We start from the raw sequence: 13,767 nt of genomic DNA, 5'->3' as shown, positions 1-13,767 counted from the left end.
AATACATTCTAAGCCATTCAGATTTTTATATAAACATATGTAGATAAACAATTTCAGTCCCAAAGGCCAAGAAGGAAAAGTGCACATGTGCAGATAAACGATTCATTGTGGCTGATCTCTGTCATGACATTTATCTTCGCACAAGAAAATACAGGATATGTCGTGAGTAGGTATGGTGCTTGTGAGTTATCCTTCCTTGCCTTGCCTCACTCATGAAGATAAATGTCATAATGGAGCTTGTTCATCAGCTGTTCACTACATACAGAAAACTCCATTTGTGGACAGTGATTATGCCTTTCATTGGATGAATTAGGTTTGACTGCCTAGCTACATGGTGAAGCCAGCAATGATTTGCACAGGTCATTCCTAATGAATGGAAGGAGAAGACACAGTCTCTGTCTACACATGGTTTGTTCTGTTAATGCCACACTGTATAATATGTTCGATGTTTTAAACTTGCATTTTATTTTAAGGCTTCCTGGCAGAGATTATGAGGTTGCAAGTGGAGTCCAGCTGAGATGGCAGCAGCCAATTTGTTAGCATAACATCTGTTTGCTTTTGATGCATATGTAGAATAATTGACTGTAGATTTCAGAGGTGTGTGATTACATTTTTATATTCCAAAGTGAGAAATATGTTTTTATAGCCCAGATTTCTGGAACAGCTTCAAATTTTTAGGACCTGATCCTACTGTCATTTCAAAGATAGAACTCCTGCTGAGGTTAATGGAAAATTTAAGTGGCAGCTGATGGTGGAATTGAGCCTTTTGTGTGGTATAAGTGTAGACAGTGCATTTGTATGTATCACTTGAATATAACATATAGGGTGCAAAAACAAAACATTTGAAGTTAAATTTAAATATGAAATAGCTCTAGACACAGATCTGACAATAAAAACAGCTGTTGACAACATACTGAAAAGAATACAATACTCTGTTAGAAAAATCTAAAATATTGCCTCTGTATATTGGAAAGGGATGCAATTATTGAACTTGGTTTCAGTCTGTGGCCACACGAAAGGTGGGAGCAGTGCTGTCAGTTACTAAAGAAGGTGCCCTGTGTTTACTTGTATATTTTCTACAGCACTGAGCATACTGCCGCAAAGTTTGCTGTGGGCATCCATGCACTGGTGATAAGAATGAGACTGTGAAGTTTGAGTCCACATTTGTCAGTAGGAGCAGGAAGCAGCAGCATCAGTTATATTGCTATAGCACCTAGGAACCCCATTCACAGACCAGGAGCCCATCGTGGTAGACACTGTACAAACAGAAGAAAAATGCCTTAACTGTTTGGACAGGGCAAAAATCCAATGAAGAGAGCTACGCCAGGTTTACGTGTAGTTCAGAAAGTTACACCCATGCTTTAATTAGATGGAATAATTGTATCATGCAAGGTTCAATCTGCTGAAATCTGAAATGAAGCAGAAGCTGCAGGAACTGGCATTAGTAGGGATAATTTCATCTTAAACTAACTACAAAACTGAGCTACAAGATGACTGTTTCTGACCATGATATGGAGCTGCCGGGATACACAGACATAAGATCCCAGTTAATTCAACCCTGAAAGGTGTCAATCACCCACTTCCACAATCCCAGGTTAGTTTTGCACTGGTAGGAAGAACAGGTATCTATTCTAAAAGTGTGCTGAAGATGTTAGTAAATAAGTTAAATATTAATATGCCCTGGAGACAGTATTTACTGCATGAAGCAGGTTATGAGCAAAAATAGCCAATGCATCAGCAGTATTCCAAATGGCAATGGGCCAGCTGCTCGAAAGTCTCCCAAGCATGATGTGCTGGCTAGGCAATATTTTGATTATCTGGAAGTATGCATTACTCCATCTTCAGCACCTGGAAGCTGTTTTTAAGCACTCAGAGGAGGCTAGGCTTATTTCATGTACCATATCCTGCGTGATAACATGAAAGGAATCCATACTGGTAAAACTAAAATGGCTGTTTATTAAGAGAACTATTTACGGAGACGATGCAACTGCAGCTAGTATTCTAATCATGTGCACCCTGACCGACATCTTGGTGCCTCCTCCACATTCATCCTTCCTGAAACCTATGCTTATCTCCCCAAGTTCCATGCAGTTGCTACAAGGCTAATAGCGCTAGCCACTTTTCTTCCTAGAGACAATGACACACCTTGAGCAACAAATTCTAAGAGAGGGTTTGTACAAACCTAAGTCAGATGAAGTGGATGCAATCACCAATACTCCATAATAAGACTGTGCCATAATAAGACTGTGGTGTTCTGAGGCTTATTTGATACAAAGGAAAGTTCTGTTATTTAGTGTATAGGTTTGATGCTGAGCCAGTCAGATAAAAGTGGTTTTTACAAGGAATCTCTCTGAGTCAAATGAACAGTGAACTAGGGCATGACAGCTGGTTCAGGAATGAAATCCTGAGCTGGAAACTTAAAACAGCAACTGTTTCACCCTACGAGCCAGCAAAGCCATGGCTAAGTGTCTGCTAAGAAACCCAACCCCTCTACAGTATGTTATAAACACTCTTTAGTCTTAAGGTGCAAAACAAAAACAAAAGGTGTGTTCTTAATTAAGGTTAGCTAACCTGCATTAGCTAATTTGTGGTAAAATAGCATTTAAGAAATAGCCATTTAGTTGTTAACCCAGGTTAGCAGCTCAAATTAAAGCCTATATGGCAGATTAGGGTTGAACACACCTTTTCTTGTAGTGTAGACATACCCTAAATTAAGCCACAGACCATCTGTGTGAACATCTTATCTTAGAAGGGTAGGAAGAATCTTAGGTTTGGAGAGAAAGGAAGGATAAATTGTGAGATGGGGAATAGGACAAAAGTAGATGTAGGGCTTCAGGGATGAAGGGAAACACTCAGATATCAGGGTGATGGACATAATAGAGAAAAGAGAGTAAGCAATCTATGTCATCTCATCAACTAGATAATGAGCAATGTCACAAATGCACACCAATTCGCTTTGGCAGAGACATCATTGCTGGAAAGCTGTGCGTACGGTATATGATCCGCTTCTGGGTCTGACAGCTAGCAGGAAAGTGTTATTATCTGTGTTTCAAAGATACCCTCTAAGAGTTCTTGGCACCACAAAGAGAGCCCAATTATTTAAAAGGTGGGTTGTTACGCTCTACCAGCCCTCATTAACAACTTAATGCTGCCTGGTTCTGCAAATGAACTCTGATTGTTTTCTAACTAGGAGCTATTTATAGGACTGCAATGATATTTAGGGTTTTTTGTTTGTTTATTTTTATATTTTAATGCTTCAGATTCTCTTTTGTAGCTGGAAAACATATTCTGTTATCAATAAATCATAGCAAACTGCAGATTACTAGGATGTTGATGGCATACCTCCACAGGTGGAAAGTAACTGGTTCTTCAGTCTCATACATTGCAATGCACCCAATGTCTAGTGCACTCTAGTGTAAACCACACTATGCTTTATTTCTTGTGTGTGTCTATCTTTGCCTGAAATCAGTAGTTCAGGGGATAATGCAGAACAGGGCAATGAGGTGGGTTGCAGATCATGGGAAAATGTTTCCCAAGTGCCCAAGTGACTCAGGAGCCTAAGTTCCAGTTTCAGACGTGACTCCAGCATCTAGGAACTTTAGCAGAATTCAAACTCAAAGCTGTCCTAAGTGCCTTAGACCTAGATTTTAAGAGCTATTTAGGCATTACAGTGCTCAGTATTGCAACGCCTAACTGGTTTAGGAGTCTAAATCCCATTTTTAAAGGATTTAGGCACTTGAGTCTAAATTCCATTAATGCTGAGCACAGCAATGTTTATATAATCTAAGTTTCCAGACTGTCACTGTAGTTCAGTGTGACGATATAGCATGTAATATAACAATAACGGGAGGTTTGTGAATTGCTCAGTCAAATCTTTCTGCTTTTTGTCTTTTAAAAGCATTTGATTATTTCAGGGATAGCTGTACAATCCAGCTAGACATAAACAGGGAACTATTGGCCCCCATATCAACCACTTCATACCAAGACATTAAAAAAAAAGGCTTGAGTTGGGGATGCCTAAACTTAGTTCAGAAGAGTTGAACTATACCTTTTTGTACTCAGGGTCAAACTGCAAATGCAGTTGGTCACAGATTGTGCTCTGCATGTAGCCATTAGCAGAGTGATTCCATGTCACAAAGCCACCACAGTGTGGTGTAAAATGAGCACAGTTGGTAATTTCTCCTCGCAAGGTACAAATTGTAAATAAGGTGGCTTTGAATAAGCTCTCTGGAGGCGTTTGCACAGCAGCATTCTATTTTATGCTAGACCAGTGTTACCAATGCAACTTTCAATCTCATAAACACCAAAGTCCAGGACCTCAGCAGATATAAATGGTCACAGCTCTGTTGAGCCAGGCTAATTTGCACCACCTCAGGACATGGCCCCAAATTCACAACTTTTTTTTAAAAAAGGACGGCAGTACTGATTCTGAAAACATTTGTGTGTCAAGAAAACTGTATCAGAAGCAATAAATAACGGATAACTGACAATTGTAAAACCACTGATGTGCATATGTCTTTGAAACATAACTTTGCGAAAGTTCATCTACTAGTTCAAAAATATTTCTGCTTCACACAAGCTAGAGTTGAAAGAGCAGCAAAAGCATTACAGAGAATAAAGGAAATGCTTTAGGTACAGTATATACATATGCCCTAGAAACAGTAAGAGCTATGGCTAAAGTATAACTGTTTGGTAGTATTCAATCAAACAAAGCAGGCCTGATCCCAGCTGGGGTAAACTGGTGCTGCTCCGTTGGCTTCAGAAGGGTTATGCCAATTTACACTGGCTGAGAATCTGGCCTTGCTTTTTTAAATCTGTTTCATATCGACATTTTCAGCCACTGAACCTTTCCTTCCAGGTTAATTCCTTCTAGTCAGTATCATCCTTTGGATTGTGAAATCACAATATATTGGATCTAAACCAGGAATACTATTGCTATGCACCAAAAAGGGAACCAGATTAGACATCTATAAACCTTTCAACCACATACCATTTTCAAACTATCTATCTAGATACACATATAGCCACTCTATAATGCTACCATCTGAGCACATCTGTGTAAATATTTAGCAAGCTCACTTGCCACTATGACCAATTAGCTATTTAAAGGTGTTTTCCTTACCAGTCAAGTTCTTCAGGCCAAGTTCCCTGAGTCCAAAATGAGCATCCTTTCTGTAGTTAAGAAATATTGCCAAGGCATATCGGTCTTCATAGAGTTTTGTCCCACGAATGATACGTAGGTTCTCTAACGGGAGGTACTCGAACTGATTCAAAGCCACCAGGACATATCCCGTGACTTCTCGGATGGACTGAAAGAGATAGAAGCAACATCCATGTTAGAAATATTTCCATTTTAAATGATGACATGTTCATGGATTTCCATAAGCACTGGCAAATGCTACTTAGTCTCATTAGAGATTTCAGTTGCCCAACTGAAAACAAATAATGTATAAGAGCTTTTACATTTTAATGTTAAATTTATAAACTGATGCTAATTTGAACAGCAGAAATCAAGGCCCAGAATCTATTGACAGTGACAAGGTGCTTTTTGAAACCTACATTACTGTATGTGCATGCAAGCTCAATATTTTAAGGGGTACTTTCTTGTTGAAATATGTGGAAAGGAAAGGAAAGGGAAAGGGAAAGGGAAAGGGAAAAGAGAATTGGTTTGGAGGGATTAGTAAACAAACACCACAATTTTGCACTTTTAACTAAGTGAGACTGATTTTTTTAAAATAAAATTCAACTTTTTTTTCCCCAGTTTGAAGTGTTTGAAATGGACTCATTTTATTTTCTCTGACCCCCCAACTTTGTATGAAAAGCATTATCAAAACTATCAAAATAGGTTACCATACATTCTGGTTGTTCTGGTATATTGAAAACATGACTTGAATTAAATGAAACATTTTGATAACCACTTTGATCACATTTGAAAACATTTTGAATTAAAAAAAAATTATTTTAAAGGCACAACTTCCCCCACCTCAAAGATGAAAAATTTAAACAAATTAAATTGTCCATTTTTTGACCAAAAATATCCACAACCCTTTCTATTCAAAACATTTCAACCAGTTCTAACTGGTCCCAGCTGGGTAAGCAGCTTTGAATGGGAGCATCGCTACATCTGCACAGAAAAAGATATGTTGACTTCAGCATGGCTTTAAGTGGGCACAGGGGCTCACCTGCCTGGAACTACTTGCAGAATCCCTTCTACATTGTCCATCAGTTACAATTCATCTGTCATATTTAAATAGACCCCAGTTGTGCAAAGACTTCTGCATAAACTTAGTTTTAAGTGATTGAAATCAAGGGGCCACCCACGTGCTTGAAGTTATGCAAATGCATATTTCTTTGCAGGAATAGGGTCTTAAATTGCACATAGTATATATAAGACAGTCACTGCCTTATACAAAGTGCATGTACAGTATCCAGTGCAATGGGCCTGCTTCCTAAATAAGGCCTCCAGTCACAATCACATATTTGAATTATGGTAAACAAGACTTGGACAGACTGAAAAGTCTTAATTTTGTTCAGTTCCCAGTTTATTAAGAAGCAGTTGCCCTATTTTCATGCCTGATGAAGAACAAACATTTTAATTAATTTTATAAAAACAACCAATATGTAATAAACAAGGTATGTAATGTTGGCTCCTGGACTATCACATGAGGGGTGGTTATATACAATGCGTATTCTAGCCTAATATTGTCCCATTAAAGTCAGATCCTTATATTGCAAGTGAAGTCACTCTCTGGAGCTATTTCAAAATCTGTTTGGCATCTAAACAAATCATTGTGTCACTACAGGAATTTGATGACAGCCCAGTGAATTTATTTAGGTTGGGAGATGTATTAGGCTTGGCACAATTTGATTTTTTTTTTTTATTTCAACGAGTATCATCAATGTTTATTTTTAAGCATTTTTCTGTTTTTACTGATTTAAATTTTGACAGTTGCATGAATTTTTGGGCAAGTCAGACAATTATTTAATGACAGACATTGAATTAAAAAAATTAAAGGCTTATAAATCACTAAAACACAATTAAATCACATGTCAAAATATACAAAGTAAATATCTTTAGAGTAAGGAATTATTCCTATTCATTCGCTAGTCAATTTGTAATAAGCCTAATTCAAAAGTCTAAATTCACTGGATTTTGACACTAAATTCTAAAGCAGTATTTTTCTAACCTCTCCTATCTGTAAACATTTTTCATCAGTTTGTGTTTATGTGGTAAAATGGACGTTTCCCAATATTTACCAATAAAGATCTAATCCTTCCAAGCCTATATATTGTACGATAGCCTTATACAGAGTTGTATTATAGCCTGGGACACTGGCTCCATTATAATTAGATGACTTTCAGCAATTTCAATATACACTTTTGTTTTCAGAGGTTTTCAATTTAGTCTGAACAGTTTGGTTTACAAAATCTCAGAAGTTTCTTTTGTTTCAAACAGAAAATTCCTGAAAACATGGCTGTCCCCCTCCCCCATTTGCTTTTTTTTTTTAAACTTAAAAAAATAGTAAAAATATACTTATGGCTTCAGAGGTTCTGCTGTTGCCCTGGGAGTGTTCAGATTCATTTACAAAAATGAAAAGCAATTTCAAGAACTATAAACTACACTTGCCTATTTTTGTAGTTTATAATCAAATTTTACTATTTTTAAAATGTGTCTTCCCTGTTGCCATGTGAAAAGCCCACACAAAAACAGGTGTAAATTGACTAATTATTACTGTGATTCAGCAAGGCACTTACGTTTTTCCACCAAAATTCAAAAACTTCTGATTAATTCCAAGGCTGGTGGAAAAATGGGGGAAGGGAGGGTGTGTTCATAATAATTTTGTTGAAATGCCAAACACACCCCCACAGCCCGTTTTCTGGCTGAAGTTTAAAATTCTGATGAATACTTTTGATGAAAAATATCAACATTCATATTGCTCAGCTGCCCTATTAAACATAATTTCCATCCAGAATACATTGCATTGAATTTATTTTGGAGGTTCCAGGGACAGTTTCAAGTAGCTCCTGTTAGCTCAAGCAAGAGTAGGAGTTGGTTCACAAACTGACGGGTTGGGAATGTATGATGCGAGATGCCTTACCCTCTAGTCCTACCACTGGATATAGGATCTGCCAGTGAGCTTCCTCCCTCTACTGCCAGAAGGCAGGGCTGACCCATGAGCTGAGAGTTTGTGTAAGACTTCAAGAAAGATATAAACAAATGAGTTATGCTAAGAGTTTTAACCTCCACCCTAAAAACAACGAGAGTCCAGTAGCACTTTAAAGACTAACAAACTTAATTTTTGCAGGCATAAGCTTTCGTGGGCTGTAACCCACTTCGTCAGATGTAAGGAATAGAAATCACATAGGAGGTATATATATACATATCCAAGGGTAAGTAACAACAATGGGGAAGGTAGATACCCTTGGAGGTGTATATATATACACACCTCCTATGTGATTTCTATTCCTTACATCTGACAAAGTGGGTTACAGCTCAAGAAAGCTTATGCCAGCAGAAATTAAATTTGTTAGTCTTTAAAGTGCTACAGGACTCTTGTTGTTTTTGCTGCAGACAGACTAACACGGCTACCCCTTTGGAACTTTCAACCTCCACCCTGAATTTCTTGGTTGTTGGTTCAAGACAAACACACATGCTAATATGTTGTTATGGCAAGTGTTAACAGGTGGCATCATTCACACTAGGAAAAAACGTGGAAGATTTTGTGAACCAATGTACAGTCTTTGGAAAACATATTTCTGTTAGTTTTGTTATGCATGGGGCTCTGTCGCAGGTGTTACGCTAGCAGGAGGAGAGTTTGCTCTCTGTTAATAATTTCAGAGTCAATTTCTGAGGCAGAGTGCCTGTGGAAGCTGTCTGAGCTTCCTGAAAGAAGGGATTGCCCCGCATGCTGTTTGTAACTCTCTCTGTTCCAGGACTGGTGTATGTGTGATCAGAACAAATTACACTTAGAATATTCCTCCATCCCATTCATAATGCCTCCTTTTGGACATTATATTAGGGGAAGCAGATCACACTTAGTACCACTCCCATAGCCTGTAAGCACACAGCAGCAAAACATCCATGCCTGGCCCACGTCAGCTGACTTGGGTTCACAGGGCTTGGGCTGCAAAATTGTAGTGTAGAGATTGGGCTCAGGCTGCAGCCCAGCCTGTGGGACCCTTCCTCATTACAGGGCCCCAGAGCCTGTGCTCCAACCCAAACTCAAACATCTACACTGCAATTTTACAGCCTCGCAGTCCAAGCCAACTAACCTGGGCCAACCATGGGTGTTTTATTGCAGTGTACTCATACCTGATATGACCTGGTTACACATCAGCTACTTGACCGCGACACTGAAACATCCATGTCTCAGCCTCTCAACCTTGTGCCTTTAGAAAGCATTTGTGTGCACAACCTACTTATTTGGACCATGCATTCATTCCCAGGATTTGGCCTTTATCATATTACTGTCTGGCCAAAAAAAGGGAGTGACATTGAAGCAACACAACTCCTGTTGTGCCTCATTTAGTACCTCTTTCATTTTCTTCTTGTTATACTTGGTTTTGCATATATGCAGTTTTTTCCAGTTCTGTTGATGCACTTACACTATTTCTTCACATCTGTACATCCTCAGTGATGCTCAACACACACATTCATACACCACCACTTCAAAAATCAATATTGACACTATACGTCAAAGATAATCTATTAGAAGTTCTGCTTTGGTGTTTAGAGTATTTAATGTTTGAGGGTGGGGGTATAATACCACAATAATCAGTTGAGTTAATTTATATTTTAAAAGGTTCTGCTTTTTATTCTTCAACACAAACATCAATGCAACTTAGACCGTAAATTTTCTGAGGCAAGGACCATCTTTTTCTTGTGTTAGTACAGCACCTAGTACAATGCAATCCTAGTCCTTGACTAGAGAGCTCCTAGGTGCTACAGTAATACTAACAACAAATATCAGTGCAAATCCTTCCAATCTATTGAAAGACTCAACCCTTTTAGCAGCTTGTATGTGGTGTTCTAAACCACCATAACCATTCCATGACCATGTACATGGTCATTGTACATGGTGTTGGGAGGGGGGTCGTTTTTACAATTTTAGGAAATAGCGCTTGTGAAAGGAGCCAGTTTTACAGTACTTGTGAATGAATTCCTTTGTTTACAAACTCAGTTGGTGTAGTATGTTTGGGTGGCAATTGTGAAATCTACCCCTTATTGCCTCCCTCAGTGTGCTACAGCAGTTCTGGGGAGTTAATCTCTGGGTGCAGCAACCCATTTAATCCTTGGCCATGTCTGTTGACACAGCCAGCAACGATGCCAAGATGTGCCAATCTGGAGGCAGTTCTTGGTGAAGTGGATACCTGCCTGCTCAGAATCTGATCCAAATCCAACTGACATCACTAGAAAGATGCCCATTGAGTTCAATGAGAAATTTCCTAGGCCAGAAGGAACCATTAGGTCAGGTCATATGATCTTCTGTCTAATTCAAGACAAGGCAAGCAGAGCTTGAACCTCTCACCCCTTGCATCCCAAGCCAACACTTTCCGTAGCTCCACCAAGGTGCTGCACAAAAATCTAGGCTAGTCTAACAGGACATAAGAGCTGGATGTTTCCCTCTGCTGAATTTTGTGGTGCTATCTTCTTACTGTTCAGATCTCTCTGTGGTCCCCATAATATAGAAAATACTTGAGGGAATGACCTTCTAACTTCACTGCTTTCAGTTCAACATTAATCTGGTCCCCCACAGCTGCATGCTGCCTCCTCCTTCTCCTCCTCCCCTTTATGGGTGGGCTCCCTCGCTGGACTACATCTCCCACGGTGCACTATGCTTGGGATTACCCTGCAAAGCCATGTAAATCCAAGCAGGGGGTAACCCCACTGAGGAGAAGGGAGACATGAGACACTTATCCCTGCTATGAGGCACTGCCGTAGCTGAATCAAACACAGATTACTATCAGTCTGACCCCAAACTAAATATTTTCCTGATTCAAAAACCTTTCCCCCTGAAAATTTTGATTTTGCAGAAACTATTTCCCATCAAAGAAAGTAAACAGATTGATGTTACCCACAGTGGTTTTTGTTCTGAAGTAAACAAAACCCGGCAGCCCAATAACATGCATTCACGAGAAGTTTCCTCCATATAGCCAGCTGCCATGATTTTTTAAAAAGTATGGATTTTAATGAAAAGATCTGTAAACACTCCTTTGTTGAGGGAGGAGAGATGATGTTCACAAAACCATGACAACAGATGCTTGGGTGTTGAAAAGCAGATGGGAAGACTCTTCTGAGGAAACAAGAGTCAGAGATGGCTGCTTCTCTGACTTGACTTGTTAGGTGTGTTGTTGTTCATTTTATTTATTTATTTGTAAGGAGAAAGCGCATGTTCCTAGTAGAAAAAAGAAGCAAACCTCTTAGAACTTGGCAAGTTTAAAGCTTTACATACTAGATTTAAATGTTTGTCAAGTCAAAGGATATGCATTTGATATTTACAGGAGAAAAATATTCACCTCCCCCTATTAATATTCAGTTTGTGGGACAAGAGACCTCAGTATTCTCTGAACCATGGAGTCCTTAATGATTGGTTTCCCTTCCACATAAAAGCCAGCAGAAGGGAAAACTCACAGGGTATAATGCACATTTCCTCGTCAAGGCAGCAGTGTGTAGAGGGCAAGGCATAGCAAATATATGTAGATCAGATCTGCAGGGAAAAGACAAACAGCTCCCTTTTCCTCTCTATATCTTCTATTATTCCCTGGAAACGTTCAGAAATAAATACATTCATTTTACTCTCACTCAGTGGATTATGCCTTCTGTTTTCCTATTCGGCAGGTAAAGTACCTTCCTCAAGGCTCGTATCAGGTACATTAATCCACATACCAATTTCCCATTGTCCTCTACGTCTCCCTACACACAATCTTTTTAAAAATGTAATATCACAAGCGTGTTTTTCAATGACAATAAATCAGATTTTGAGATTAAAAGGAAACGATAAACTCTGATGTCTTAAAATTAGATTTTGTAAAAACAACCTTTTGCAGAACTAATAGACATCTGATTTCCATGATTTGTGTTTTAAATTCCAATGGTGACTGTTTTTAGAGCAGCAAACACTCCCCACAGTGCTAGCCACCCCGACACAGCAGCACTGAACATGTGAAAGTGAAACTGGCTATAAACAAAAAGCGAAACAAATGTCATTGATTTTCATTGGCCAAGATGAGAAGAATGCATAAAGGAAACAAACAGGCTGGAAATAAGGTGGGATTTCTAACACTCAATTTACATAATCACGCCAGAGAATGAAATGTGCCCTCTCAGAGTCCCAATCCATCCCTGCTCCTCCCTTTTGCCCTCGGGAAGCAATAAATTGTTACAACCATTGTCATGACGGAGCTTCGTCCCAGTCACACTCCCAGCTGACTACTCTAGCCAGCCTACAAGGTATATTGTTCTCCTTATGAAACCCCAGAAAGCTTGTACTTACCTGCTCCCTTATTTTTATTTAAACATTACTTGACACAAGAGCAGCCAGAGCCTGGGGGTTTACCACAGCTCTACTAATCAGAGCCCTACCTACCAAAATGAAGGTGGACCTTTGGTCCTTTGTCAGCACACCCACATCTGCACATAACAATCACCACTGCTCTGCTCATTGGGCATGCAAAGCCAGGATCTTCCCACTTCTGGGCCTCTCTCTGCCCCATCTTCGGCCACTGACTCATCGCAGAAGCATCAGATTCCTATTTTCCCCAGGACTGGGGGGACTGACTAGGGCAGTAAGCAGGTCATAATGTAGCCCCGTCACCTTCAACACACAGAGCCTTCCAGCTGTGCTTACTTGCTCAGTAAGCAGTAGGGGCTAGAACACACAATCCATACAACACATGGCAAGCACTCGTATTGCCCAATAATGTTACAATGCTAAGCTACGGCCTGCACAGTCTAGCTGTCTCCAATGAATATAAAATATCTGGCTAACGTTACATGGATAAACAGATACTTCAAGGACCAAACCACACATCTCCTATTTATTTATGCTGTCTGGGTCGATATCTTTTACGGAAAAGATTTGATTTTATAGCCTTTGCTGCAGACAGTCAGTAAACAAGCAAATGGAAGGCTGAAACAAAAAACCTTTGCTGGGGGGAGTAAATTGAGAACAAGCCTTTTCTCATTTTCCACATGGAGAAGCCTCTTGTTTGTCTACCGTGCAAAACCTGCTTTCCCCACCTTGTATTCATTTTTCCTGTTTCCAACCCAATTGACAAAGACACCTTGTGTTTCCACTTCACGAGTCAAGTTTCCCACCTCTCCGTTTTGGAAGTGATTTGTTAATCACACCCTGTTAAAGCAGAGACTGATGATACCGTATTACTCTTTTTCCTGGATAGCTACTGTGTTCCTGGTGTTTTCATTAGTGCACTAGACATAAATATCCTGTTTATCTTTGGGCCTACTATAAGGATATATAATCTGTCTCTTAGGGACATAGGAGCTACCATATTGGATTAGACCAATGGTCCATCTATTCCAGTAGCCGGTGTATGACAAGAGCCAGTATCAGCAGCTACAAGAAATCTGAGAGTAGGCAGTTGAGGGAGAACTGCATCTGACAAAGTGGGTCGCAGCCCACAAAAGCTTGTGCCTGCAGAAATGTGTTAGTCTTTCAGGTGCTACAGGACTCTCATTGTTCTTGCTCTCAGGGAAAGTTTTTGCCTTACCCCTATAGTTGGAGATGAGCTTGTGCCCTGAAGCAT

At 39.6% G+C, this 13,767-nt stretch overlaps 1 protein-coding gene across 10 annotated transcripts in view; it reads right to left on the bottom strand.

The window, feature by feature from the left end:
- ERBB4 (erb-b2 receptor tyrosine kinase 4) overlaps nt 1-13,767 on the bottom strand; it is an 885,692-nt gene that overhangs the window by 381,833 nt on the left and 490,092 nt on the right. For all 10 annotated transcript variants that reach the window (XM_067548716.1, XM_067548717.1, XM_067548721.1 and 7 more), the window contains one exon: nt 5,123-5,309. In XM_067548716.1, the coding sequence (XP_067404817.1) occupies nt 5,123-5,309 (187 nt within the window). The remainder of the gene's footprint in view (nt 1-5,122; nt 5,310-13,767) is intronic.

The sequence above is a fragment of the Emydura macquarii genome, unplaced genomic scaffold, assembly GCF_026122565.2.
Source record: "Emydura macquarii macquarii isolate MOO-44397 ecotype Brisbane River unplaced genomic scaffold, CSIRO-AGI_Emac_v2 contig_1253, whole genome shotgun sequence".
Classification (NCBI taxonomy): domain Eukaryota; kingdom Metazoa; phylum Chordata; order Testudines; family Chelidae; genus Emydura; species Emydura macquarii.
The sequence above is the reverse complement of the archived record's forward strand: the minus strand, read 5'-3'. Positions and strand labels throughout refer to the sequence as shown.